The 13459-nt window shown below is 35.5% G+C and overlaps 1 protein-coding gene and 1 long non-coding RNA gene across 8 annotated transcripts; one reads left to right on the top strand and one right to left on the bottom strand.

Annotated features, from left to right (window-relative positions):
• Positions 1-110: 110 nt before the first annotated feature.
• On the bottom strand, positions 111-12695 carry LOC117163110 (uncharacterized). 7 transcript variants are annotated; one of them, XR_013060360.1, is made up of 7 exons: positions 12569-12694; positions 6199-7060; positions 5923-6033; positions 4999-5654; positions 3262-4894; positions 2411-2880; positions 111-2342 (listed from the first exon to the last, which is right to left on the bottom strand). It is a non-coding gene; the product is annotated as an uncharacterized LOC117163110 (long non-coding RNA). The 7 variants fall into 7 exon arrangements; XR_013060358.1 differs by having other exon boundaries at positions 112-2554; positions 2618-2880; positions 12569-12695; XR_013060357.1 differs by having other exon boundaries at positions 112-1724; positions 2101-2880.
• On the top strand, positions 6628-9613 carry TwdlT (TweedleT). The gene is made up of 3 exons (XM_033345125.2): positions 6628-6720; positions 7588-8247; positions 8810-9613. Exons 1-3 carry the CDS (start codon positions 6706-6708, stop codon positions 9083-9085), a joined length of 951 nt encoding a protein of 316 aa, XP_033201016.2. The 5' UTR covers positions 6628-6705; the 3' UTR covers positions 9086-9613.
• Positions 12696-13459: the final 764 nt, after the last annotated feature.

Below are 13459 nucleotides of genomic sequence, written 5' to 3'. Positions count from 1 at the left end.
TTTTATTTATAGGTAAAGAAATTATATTTCAGTATAAAGAGAAAATAATAAACTTAGATATAAATTTACATTTGAGACAAAGAAAAATTATCAAAAAATGTTTAAAGAAATTACACAGTTGAAAGATATTATTTTTTTCAATAGATCATGATAATTAATATGAATTTATGTTTCCTAGTTTATGCAACTCAAGAGGAGAAGAAGAAATAATTAAAACTTCCTCGTTTCACTTTTATTTGCAATGTAATCATCGGTTCTTTACTAAATTCATTTACTGTACCACTAATCTGTAAGAGAGAACGGAAGTCGATTTTCTAGGTTGCTCGAGACAGAAAATACTACCACCTTTCGTTAACAATAAAAAGTAAAGTAGAGATGAGTGACGTAACGTCTTAGCAAAATAAATAGAACGGAGGAGAATTAGTTCCTGGATGTTCTAAGAAGAGTTTAATTAAAAGGTATTGCCATTATTGTATAAAATCTAGTAGACAGTTCAGTACATAAGACAAACTCTTTTATTTAATATGTTTAAAAATATTATATAATTTATGAAGAAGCTAATGGTGTCTTTCAATGGCTTTGTTGTAATTAGGGATTATTTAAATTTGTAAATAGATTTTCGTTTATAAGATAACTAATTTTACTTAAGTTGAAGCAAACGTTTTACTACAAAGTGTAATGAAAGTTATTGATATACACGTATAATTAATTTAAATTAAAAGAATAAATCATCTTCCAATAATTATACAATTAACTGTATAATTCTTAAAAATATTTGTTACTTCATTAATTTCGTAATAGTGCGTAACGGTCCCTTTAAAAAGTTAATCTCAGACCAGTGCAACAGCTTTTTATAACGCGTATACGTGTTTCTAATAATGCAGTAGCCAGGTGGTTGCTCTAATGAATGGTGCAGCTCGCTCGGTTTTCCGTGATTTTTCTTCATGCTACGTGACACGCTTAAATAATTATCTAATGAACTCTCGAGCACGAAAATACTTTCTATTGGTTGTTAAAAATAAAAGTTTCGAAATTATTCCTTTTCCTTTCTTTTTGTATATTTCCTAAAATAGGAATGAATTTTGATGCGCTCTTTTTTTTTTTTAAATAATATCGAAGTTCTTTTGATTTTTTAATAATTAGTTTATAAACTTTTCGTGGGTTAGGTTGAATTTGGAAATACCTGTGTACAAAATTACGCACTATTACATTATTTAAAGAACCTTCGCTTGTATAAAATAATAATAATAATAATAATAATAATGTAAACATACTTGCGATAGAAATAAATAACATCTGAAATACAAAAAAGGGAGTTATTCTGACCTCAAAAGGTTTGACGTATAGTCTGACCTTGATTGCCTCGATTCTACTTTCGATCTTATTTCAGATGTTCATCCTTTCTATTTGCTAATACGAAACCAATAGGCGAATTCGAGTTCGAATATTTTTCCTTCAGCTATACTACATACTATTCGGTAACTTCAATGAAATTGCTAATTTTTAATTTATACGATGTATTGTAACCGATTCTGTTATTTTGTAATTTACACAATATCGGAATTTCTTTCACTTTTTTAACCGAGTATAATTACTTAGTTGCTTTTGTTGATCATAGAATTTGTTGATTAGACTTGTTGATTAGCACTTTGATGTCTATCTTGATCTATTACTGTCAAGTGTTTGTTATGGACTTTTGCTGAAAATTGACTACACCTAAAAAACTAAAAATAGGTTTCCTAAGCCTCTTGACCCAATATTTTTGACAGGATGATTCGCCGTGATAGTGAATGAATGGATTTGAGACTATGGAAAAGGATTTATGCTTGTACGGTTTAATAAATGGACGACTGTCTGCGATGGAAACCGAATTTGTTGCGGCTATGATGGCTCGTTAAGTTGACGTCATGATTTGTTGAGTGATTTGTTGTATTTAGTTGATATAATTATTCCTTCATGGGAAGGAAAGCGCATTAATAGATCTTCGTTAGTCTGAACTGATTTTTTAATCGTGTTTTAATGAAATGTTTTCAATCAGAGTTTAATTAATTCCTTTTTTTTTCCTGGATTTAATTAATTTTCTTTAGTTTTGGTGTTTACCTCTGACATGTAGTTGATGTATTTGAGTTTCTTAAGTTATAATGGTAAAATTTAAGAGAATTTAGCATTTTATACTGAAGTAATTGGTCCTATTTTTAGAGTATTTGCCTTTCTCCTGTGTCCAAAGGTGTTTAAACTTTGCCCGTTTTTGTCACGCCATTCTTTCAGCCAATTCTATTCAATAAGGTATTCGAACTGCCATCCATCATTCTAAACACCTTTAATTTCCTTTATAATAGCTTCTAAATAGCAGAAAAATCCCTTCACTGCCCTGGACTTTTCCTGGAATGTTTACCGTATAAGAGAATACCATTTGGCCCGTAAAACGTCGCTGACAAGCCTCATTCCACAAAACTTCCTTTCCAACGCGCTTGCAATGTCTCTCTTTTGTAAGGCGGCTCTAACTCTCTGAGATTCTGCCCTGTTTTCCCATGACTCCGTTTCACATACAGATCTGATAAAAAAAAAAAAGTTTTATTCCGTCGAGTGGTCTCGACATCGTTACAATTGCGCTTACTTCTGCGTTTCTGTTTCTCTACGACGTTATTCTTTTATAAATGTTTTTAAGATTTAGGATTTGAATGTTTTCAGGCATCGAGATTTTGGCTCACTGGCCCATGAAAGTATTTGAATACTTACAACATTAACAACCACATATTATTCTTACAGGATGCACGTTCATCCATAAAGTGTGTTAGAAGAAATATCGCTGTTTGGACATAAGTAAACGTGTGGTGAAGATAAACTGCACGGAATCACGGTTAAATAAATCTCCGTACACTGCGAACATAATGAATGCAATTGCAGTTGCGAACGAAGTCACGTACAAAGGTGAAATCTCGAGTCAGTTTCGTTTTAGGAAATAGAAAGAGCGGAAGAAGCTTCCGAGTGTACATAATATTTGTTATAAAGAGGAATGTTAAAGCACATTACTTTTACTGCTTTAACTGTAATTTTAGCATCTCTTTAAAAGAAGAGAGGGAGTCGCAATTTACTTAGCCTCTATCGATCAATACTACTTAATTAAGGAAAACTCGCAACACTTGTAAAATTAGCAATTAATAATTTTAATATTTATAAGAAAAAATGGAAAAAGTTGTAAGGAAATGGTCTGAACGCAATTCGCAAGAGTTGTTAGAATTTCGATTTACTGCAAATTACCTTTCTAACACACTGTCGCTTTTCATTGTCTTTAAGATTCTACTCCATGTTCCCATGACCGTTTCACATGCATTCTTCGTAGTTGCACTTATTCATGGTTCATCTTTGAAAAAGTTTCACTCTCAAATCCATCGAGCCATAAAACAATCACCAATTATTAAACTCTTTCTTCTTTCCTTATACTTTTCTCTTTTAATTTTCAAATCCATTTGTCGTTTTATGGTTTTGCCATTTCATATTACGTAGGAAATAAAGTAGTGATAATGAAAAAAGAGTAATTATATTGGAGAGAGGGATATGTGTTTCAATTTCTATCATTTGTCACGGTGTACTTCCAACTTTATGTATTATAAAAGAACAAGAAAGAAGAGATTCATTTTATGAGAAAGAGAGATTCTATTTCGCAGTAATCCTATTACTTAACGTATACTTCACCATAAATCACACTGTTCAAAACTCTTACCTTTTAAAATCAAAATGCTTACTGCCAATTCAACCTAAATCGTTCACGAGACAAAAAAGCTTTCTCTTCGTATCGATATCATTACCTAGTACCTAACTGTATGAAAAACAGTACAGGGTACGAAACACACTATTCAGAATACGATTCTATAAACCAAAATTTCTATTTCAAATTTTAATTTCAATTCCCCGCGAATCATTTTCTATCTGCCCTGAAAACGTGAACTAGAATATTCACGAAATCTCAGAACAATCGCGATGTACTAATAATACGATTGAAACCTCACAAATCATAAATATATAATATACGGTATATTAAAAAATATAATGGCTATGAAAGAAAAAAAGAATAACGAATGACAAAAGAAACAGTTTCCACGCATCGCTTGATGCCCGGCTAAATTTCGATTTGCTGAAAATTCCCTTTCTAATGCACTGTCGCTTTTTACTCGCTTTGGGATTCTACTCCATGTTCCCATGGACGTTCCGCATTTCGATCGGGACGAAAGAATCTACGAACCTTTCTACCTTCGAGCGTTTCGTACTCTTAGTGGGACGTCCGGCGTTGACTGGTCCACACGTATATAACGCAACGACACGTGCTTACACCAATACATACAGGCATATACACAACGGGCTTCTCCTTTTCCCATTCACCAGACTTACGCGGTTGGTTACGTGCTCGGTCGTTGTTACTCTTCATGATGTCTGTTTGCGATGTCCCATCCTGAAGCCAGCGATTAAAATCGTCCGCTCTTCCTAGCGATTCCTCATTGCCAGCGGTTCTCATGCGAGGACATTCTCACGCTTCAGTTCCCTTCACGTGTCTTCATGATGATGATGTCTTCATCATGTTCATGATGATGTTTCATGTCGCTTGACGTCGTTTGACATAGTTCGACATTGCTTTGATATGGACAGTTACTCGCATTAATATTGAAACACAGCACTATCTCTCTGTACAAAAGGAGTCTTTATCCGAACTGCGTTTATTCTGTTGCTGGTTGAATTCATTTGTCTGAACGTGAGCTCCTATTGTGTGAACAAAAGATAATAGGTAATGAGGAAAATTGGTGAGCTACTATTATATGAATTTCAATTGTATAAACTATTTGTCACGCCAACAAATGGATGGTTTAGATATCGTCCCTCTTATGCCAGTATCAGGAATCTGCAATTAGACAGATTATAGGAATTTCAATTGAATGTAAAATTATCGGTTGGTTCTGAAGATAACGAATCAAGTTTATAGTCTATGTTCGTTATAACACTCACCTTTTTAGTCTATATAGATAAGAACAAGAAGGAGATAATCAATCTGTTTCTACAATGAAAATGGCTTTTGGAATAAAAAGGGACGACATATCATGTTGCTTATTTTAAGAGAATATGAATCATTGTCGTAGCTTGAAAATACGAGTAATTGTATCATAGTCACCACATAGGATCCAACGATATCAGCTGAGAATTAAAACGATGGTTTCTTCACTGCTTACTACGAGTTATAATGAACACCACGTTTTTGTTCGATGATCCACGAAATATAAAAAGGCAATGATGGCTCTGGTCACATCGGTTCGCAGGAGAAAAGACGAAGTACCGCGCGTATCTCCACATTACGAAACTGAAAGTCTTTCCACTTCCTGCAGGGAAGCCCCGTCCTCGAACGGAGAAAGGGAACCTCGAAAATGAATTTGACCCAAATCATTTTTTTTTCATGAGTACGCAAACACGATACTTTCTTTTTTCTTTTATGACCGTCTCCCAGCCACTGTGTTCGATTATCGAATCTCGAATCTCGATACATGCCTTCTTCGATTACAGTCGTTTCCTTTTTCCTTGGACTTTCTTCCATTATATTCCACTCATCTCATTTAGGTTGTACTTTTTCTAAATATCATATTTTCCACCATCTCTCTGTCAAACGCGCGCTATAAGAAACAAAGTATCTCTAAGAAACCTCAAAATATCCTCATCATGAAAGGGACAGAATAGTAGGATAAGATAGATCAGGTTATTAGGTTAGGATAGATTAGGATAGGTATTTTTATCATAAGAGCTAGAGAAATAAGTGTTATAGCGTTGAAAAGAGAAATAGCATTGTTGTATTAGGTAGAGATTACATGCGGTTGTCATTCAAAGCCGAAATGCAATGATTAAATAAAATAAGTAAAAATGAAAGGAACACTGAATGGATACCTCTAACTCGCGTAAGAGTTGAGTTTTGGTTGACCGAAAGGACGCAGTAGATTATGCAGGGAATGCAGATCGTCCTTATTGTGCTTGTCCTTCGTAAAAGATAGCAGCGGCCTAAATAGAATATTAGAATCCATTATATTTATATTTATATATATATAAATATATATATATAATAAATATATATATATATAAATAAATATATATATATAAATATATATATAATATATATATATATATATATTACTGGCCAACGACATGAAATAAACGGAGATTTACATTTCCATGTACTCGCTGCTATCGTAAGAAGCCTAAAAATAGTCTGATAATTTAAAAAAAGGAAAAATCCGCCATCACGTTTCCATTACGTAAATTCGTATTCTCTATATTGAAACGCTGAGCAGGAGTCATACTCGCAGGCATTAGGTGAGTTTAGAAAGTGCCAATCCTCTTGCCGGCCAAAAAACCCATCACCTCGCGCTGACACGTTCGTCACCCGTGAATGCAGAATTTTTAAAAGGGACAAAGGTTCAAGGATGATCGATCTTCGATTAAAAAAGGGTTAACAACGAGTACCGAGGGAGTCAAGTTCGTAGTGTATAAGGAAAAGAGCTGCAGCAAGATCGGCGACAGCGGAGAAAGAGGGAAAGAGAGAAAGAGATTCGCCAGACAGTCTCATCAGCATAGGTGATGGGTCGAGATACGAGTGGGGCCAGGGCTGGTATAAAAGGGGAACCGTAGCATCTGTGGAGCATCAGTCCTCAAATCCAAGGAACAGCAGCAACCATGAGGGCATTCATGGTGAGTTGAATTTCTTTCGTCTACTCGCTGACCCCTTTCGATCGACATCCTCTTCCTGACCAGTGGAGCTAGTGTCCTGTGACGTTCTAGACAGTGTCCATTTGCCATTGCCGGATTATTGTCCATTTGTTTCACGTCTTCCTTCTTTTCGCTAATCTTTTGTTTCCTTCTTCTTTGATTTTTTTTTTTATTATAGTGCATTTATTCTATTTACGTTGGATTCCGTCGTTCCTTTTTCCCTTGAATTTTTTTTGAAATTTCCTATTAGAATCCTGGCCAAGTGGAGGGTTGAGAATCACAGTAGTATAAGTCCCATCGCTACTTTTCTTGCCAGATCTACCTATATTGTTATTAAAAAAATTCATTATAGTTTTTCGAGTCATGAAAACATGTGGCGGTAAAAAATAAGATTATAACTTAGCTAGTTATGGAACTTAAGTACTAAGGTACAAACAAACTGTGCTTTTGAGAATCGAAATACATGACCGAACTGGAATTGTCAAAATCTAAATCTTACACGAAGAATTTAGATATTAGAAGTAACGACGAAAGAGACAGAAAGAAAAGGGAAATGGGAATTTGTGGGGAGCATAGAAAGAGAGAGGGTATGAGAGAAAGTAGAGGAGAGTACGGATTCTGCCGATCCAGAAGACAATACAGATGCAATTGCGTTCGATGTCAATGCATTTGATGATCATATTAAGATGCACAATTATAAAAGCACGAGGAAAACTTGTTAATCCCATGTATTCCTCGTTCTATTTCCTTTAACTTACGCTTCATTGATTACATTCCTATAATCCCTTTCTTTGCCCGTTGTTTCCGTTAAAATCACCACTCTAACCATATTACTCTCTCTGTTCCTAGATCGTGATGCTCGCCGCTTCGGCGATGGCGCGGCCAGAAGCAGGTTATTCTTACTCTCAGCCTAGCTCCAGTTACGGAGCACCGGGAGGTGGAACCACCGGAATAGGTGGTGGACTCGGTGGCGGACATGGAGGAGGACTTGGCGGAGGACTCGGCGGAGGACTTGGCGGAGGACTCGGCGGTGGACTCGGCGGTGGACTCGGCGGTGGACTCGGCGGTGGACTCGGCGGTGGATTCGGTGGAGGCTTCGGTGGTGGCATCGGAGGCGGTGGCGGCGGTGGATTCGGTGGTGGCTTCGGTGGTGGAATCGGTGGAGGAGCCGGCGGAGGTGGCGGCGGTGGATTCGGAGGTGGTTCTCTCATCCAGAAACACATCTACGTACACGTACCACCACCAGAAGCCCCAGAAGACAGACCTGCCAGACCCATTTTACCACCAGCTCCACCCCAGAAACACTACAAGATCATCTTCATCAAGGCACCCACTCCACCAACTCCCACTGCTCCTGTCATTCCTGCTCTTCCTCAACAAGATGAACAGAAGACGTTGATCTACGTGCTGGTGAAGAAACCGGAAGAAGCTCCAGAAATCACTCTGCCTACTATTGCTCCGACCCAACCGAGCAAACCAGAAGTTTACTTCATCAAATACAAGACCCAGGTAAGCTATCCATAGGAGGAAATTTTATGATATGAAATATGGAAATGTTTTTTCGTGGAGATATTCATCTTCTTTTGTTTCTTTTGTAATTGGAATCGTTTCATTCTTCATAGCCACTTCTTACATGAAAGTTATTACTATATTGCTTGTATAGGTTCTTTACTCGAGGTATTTAGTTTATCAGCTTAATCTATGTAACGAAACTTCTCCTAATTTGCAGAGTTACATATGTTTTTCAAGGTTTAAGAGATACTAATAAGCCTATAGAAAATATAAAATCCTCATACATAAGTTGCTGCCCTAGAACTATACACTTAAACTCTTACTTGAATTAAAGAAAAGATATCCATGATAAATCCGCTATTATATATCATAATTTTCGTCTTCAACAAACCAGTTGACAGTTAGAATATCTAAAACTCACACAGAAACCGTCATGCGTTTACGAACTCTCCATCCAAACCTTCAATATTCATCACTCTAATTCAGCATACAGAACCTGTGTACCTAAAAAATCTCGTGTTTAATCAAAACTGATCAGATTGCATTGTACGAATTACAGAAGGAAGTTACCTCTGGTGGTGGCGGCGGTGGCGGTGGCGGAATCGGCGGAGGAATCGGCGGAGGAATCGGCGGAGGAATCGGCGGAGGAATCGGCGGAGGAATCGGCGGAGGAATCGGCGGAGGAATCGGCGGAGGAATCGGCGGAGGAATCGGTGGAGGAATCGGTGGCGGCATCGGCGGAGGCGTCGGTGGAGGGCTTGACGGTCATGGCGGTAGCGGACCAAGCGGACCCAGTACGTCTTACGGGACTCCCGGCGCTTCAGGGCCTTACTAGTCACTCAAAATGCCCGTTGAACCCCCGCAGCTCCTCCTCCACCCGTAATCGAACCTATCTTTACGTTCCGCGACACGCACGCATTCACGGCTTCGGCCACGGCTTCAGCCACGGCTCAACTGCGATCCTATTGGACGCAACACACTGTGATCCCACGTGGACGACCGCGGCGACGAGCAGGAACAGGACAATCGAATGGACAGTCGATAGTAACATGAGGCTCCTGCTCGCGATTCGGAGTTACACGATTAGTAAGAATAATACGACCACGATCATGATGATGACCGTGATGACCAGGATGATGACGACGATCATAACGATGATGATACTGGTGATGATAATGACGACGATCATGATGATGATGATGATGATGATGATGATGACGATGGTGGCTCTAACGGAAGTTAGAAACACGGTAATCAAGACGACGACGACGACGACAATTAGGATTAAATGTTTTTTTATACGTTACTTTTTGCAAGAAAACGGTGGCGAAATAAAGCTTTTTTTATGTATTTTTACATAAAACCATGATGTCTTCTTTCGTATTATCCCTTGACCTTTTATTGATAAATAAGTTAGGTTACAGTTGGGTTTTTTATTGTAGGTTTAAGTTTCGAATAGGGACGTAGAAAATTTTGAAATAACAGATCGATGGCTGGGAATCCAAATTAATTCTTTGGTTGACAAAATATCGTTGTGAAATAGTTTAATACTATTTACAAAATTTGCTATTTATATAGAGTATGCCTTTGTTTAAAACAATGAGCCGAATCAGTTATTTCGTTGCTAAATTATTGCAACGTGAAAGCACGTTCGATTGATCTTCCAACTACAATCTCCCACATGGAGCGTCGTGAACTTTCAATTTCTATTCGTGCTCCTTTTCTCCTGTTTAAGAGGGCCAGAGAAAGTCGTCTGTGAAATCATCCTTCGAGAAGACACTTCCTTAAAAAATAAAAATCCTCGTCCTTTGCCAAAATAAACTTTCTATTAGAAGCAAAACAGGTAGCGGACGAGTAAAATAGAACTAAAATCAAAATACTGGGTTACATCACATTTACTAGTATCATAAGAAATAGCCTATAATAAATAATGAAACAGTTATTTTTGATAGTAGGAAACTTCTAAATGTAAATTTACGGATCAAAAATAACAAGAAAGAATGTCTTTTAAAGTGAATTTCAAATCTTTACAAATAATAAAAAAACTCTGTATGAACCTGGAAGGGAAAATTAAGAAAATAGTAAAAAAAAATTTATGTGTATATATATAAATGTAGAATTAAATTAAACAATTTTTAAACAAAAGAGACATCCAGAGGTAATTTTAAAATAAAAATTAAAAAAAGATACTAATCCAGACGCAACAAGCTAATTTCTATTTTTATAAGTGTAAAAGTCATTTTAACATTCATTATATGTATATACTGCTATATACTAGGGCGCTCTATAATACAAGGTCATCATTATGGGAATAATTACAGAATGAGAATAATGCAATCGAAAATTTAGCTGCATGAAATCACGTTTCACTTTAATTTCTCCGTATTCTCAGGAACACGTGTAACGAAAGTCTAAATTGGCACAAAGTCATTAAAATATTGCAAGAACTGACCGCATTCAACAGTAGTGCTGATTGGTAAACGCTGTGAATGTTAGACCCTGAGATTCTTATTTCGCATAAGATAAAATTTAAACTTTAATTTTACTGAGAAATATTTATAAAATTTCCTTATCGACATTAGTAACATTAACATGCTAATAACAATAACGTAAACAATAACAGAAGAAAATAAACAAATATTAAAACAAAAAGAAATTACGGTGGTATTAAAATTAAATATTATGAAAGAATAAATATCGAAAAACCATTAATTATGATATGGTACCTAGAAATTAGTTTCAACATAAATGACAACATATTCTGTGAATTAGATAGAAAACACGTTAAATCATTTTTATTCGCACTCTTAGCCAGATAAAAGATATCTTGAAATCAACATTTCGAAAATGCTTCTATACATTTGCTAAACAAAATACACAATTACGTTAATCATATGGTAAATAATTTCCACTCGAATCTAGAAGTAACATGTTCACGTAAATAAAGAGAAACTATCCTAGCACGCAGTTTCGTATCATTCAATCCTGTGTGTGATGAGGTAAAACGTACAAAGTATAAACGGAGTATTGTGCAATGATTCTTCGTCTAAAACATTATACAAGCTAAGAAGAGTTCTGGCCCACGCCACCCTGTGTGGGAAACCAAGTGCTCTGTGGTCCACCAACGCGGCTTATTCGCATGAACGCGTCACTATTGCATCATGTGCGCGCGTCACGTCGAAAGATTTATATCAACCGTATTCAAACTTTCAACGTTCCGAATAATTAACCTTATTATTATGAATCACATAAAAATATGAAATATGGAAATTAAGGATTTATATAAACCAATGAATCTTAATAGTGATTGATTACACGGAAGTGCGTCGTCTTTCTAAATGTATATGTATAAACACGTATAAATTAATCCTCTTAGAGATATTTAGATGTTTAAGTATAAACACGAATATCATTATGTGATTACACATGTTATAAAATGATTGATTGCATTAGAGATCAAGATACATGTATGTATATATACTGAAACTTGTTAAAAGAAAGAAATGTTTTGATATACGTAACCTCACAAATCCATCATACTAGAAATATGTACATATATTAGTCAACTTACTATCCACAATCTAATAAATATTTTTTACAACGTTAAATTTAACTTCTTTCGCATTTTTATATAAATTATTTTTTTAATTAAATTATATTCGATGTATAATCTGAACAAAGACTAATAAGACTTTCATTAAATTATATAAATTAAGTAGTCTAATATCTGTAGTTAAATAAAATAGTGACACTCTGTATTAGCCTTGAAGTGATTAACGTTTCGATATAAGAAAGACGTAAGAAATTCATTGTTGACTGAATAAATATCAACTCTCTAAATAGACTGTGGAATTTGTATTTTAGTCTGACGTACTTCATATAGCACGTAACTCGGATGATTATAACTATGTATATAATTATGTTTTAATATTGTTTTACATACATAACAGATACCAGATAACAATCATTAATTATTAAATAGAGAAATGGAAAATAATATATAAATAAATTATTTTTTAAAACGAAATTAATTTATCTCAAAATTTAAGCAAAAATGTATACATAAAGAACTAATTCTTCCTAAAAGTTCACAAAAATTATTCAATCATAACCTTAAAAATTCGCAAAAAATATAACTATTTGCCAAATATCGCGATTTTATCAATCGATGAAGTGTTCAACCACCAGTAGTGATTTTTTTTACGAAACCTAACTCGGCAAAGGTTCGTCAAGAAGACTTGACCTCGAGGACGTTCATCGAGTACGGTTTTTCAGTGACAGAAGAAGGGAAGAAAGGAGAGGAAAGCAACGTACCTACCTGGTAGTCGTCTTCATCTTGATTAGTGGTTGTTTAAGAATAGTGAAAGTTTCGCCGGCTTGCGTCACGACGCCTTTCCCGAAGAAGACGCGGAAATCGATGCCTTCCTCTTACATGGACGATCGATCTTTTCCGCGGCTTGTTTTTTCTAAGTCGGCTACTATATTTGATAGCGCTGCTGTTTAACCTGCTTTTTTTCCTCTTCGAGTTAGCTGGCCAAGGGTGTGTGTAATTGATGGTTTTAACGGTCTTTGAGAAAGAGAAAGTGCAACTGTGCAACGATAAATCTTGAAACATCGAGAGGTACCATTATTAACCACTGCATTGAACCTTTGACCATGTAATATGAGCACTGTAGAAGAAAGTCGACGATTGAAATTTGTCTACTTTCGATGCAAAATGAGTTAAGTGATCGAAGGCTATATTATGAGAAGACAATGTAACAATTAGTTTATAATTGAGATATTAAAAGTAATCAGCGAAGTTGCTCCTTTTTCTGGATGTGAGATTAATTATTAATCAAAAATGGAGATAATTATACACATTTCGTATTAATAATACTAATATATATATATATAAATTACTTTCTTGGCCTATCCAGGTTTCGACACTTATGACGTCATTAGTTTCGAAAACTGTTTTTATTAAGATAATTACCTTCAAGTGTACAGTTACTCACAAGTTAGTACAATATTTAGTTGGGAATTTCACTTCAGTAGCTTTTTTTTAAGTATTACTCATTGCAGTACTCACTTTCTATTTCAAAATACTGTCTAACCTGAATATAAGGTATCCTTAAAGAAAATGGTTTCCTTGAAAGAAGTGGTTTCTGAGGAAAGCATTCGTCCTATATCAAGACTTTTATTGCAATATATACCAATTCTTAAACCA

Source organism: Bombus vancouverensis, chromosome 16 (genome assembly GCF_051014615.1).
Source record: "Bombus vancouverensis nearcticus chromosome 16, iyBomVanc1_principal, whole genome shotgun sequence".
NCBI lineage: Eukaryota > Metazoa > Arthropoda > Insecta > Hymenoptera > Apidae > Bombus > Bombus vancouverensis.
Note: the sequence above shows the minus strand (reverse complement) of the source record. Positions and strands in the feature narration are given on the sequence as shown.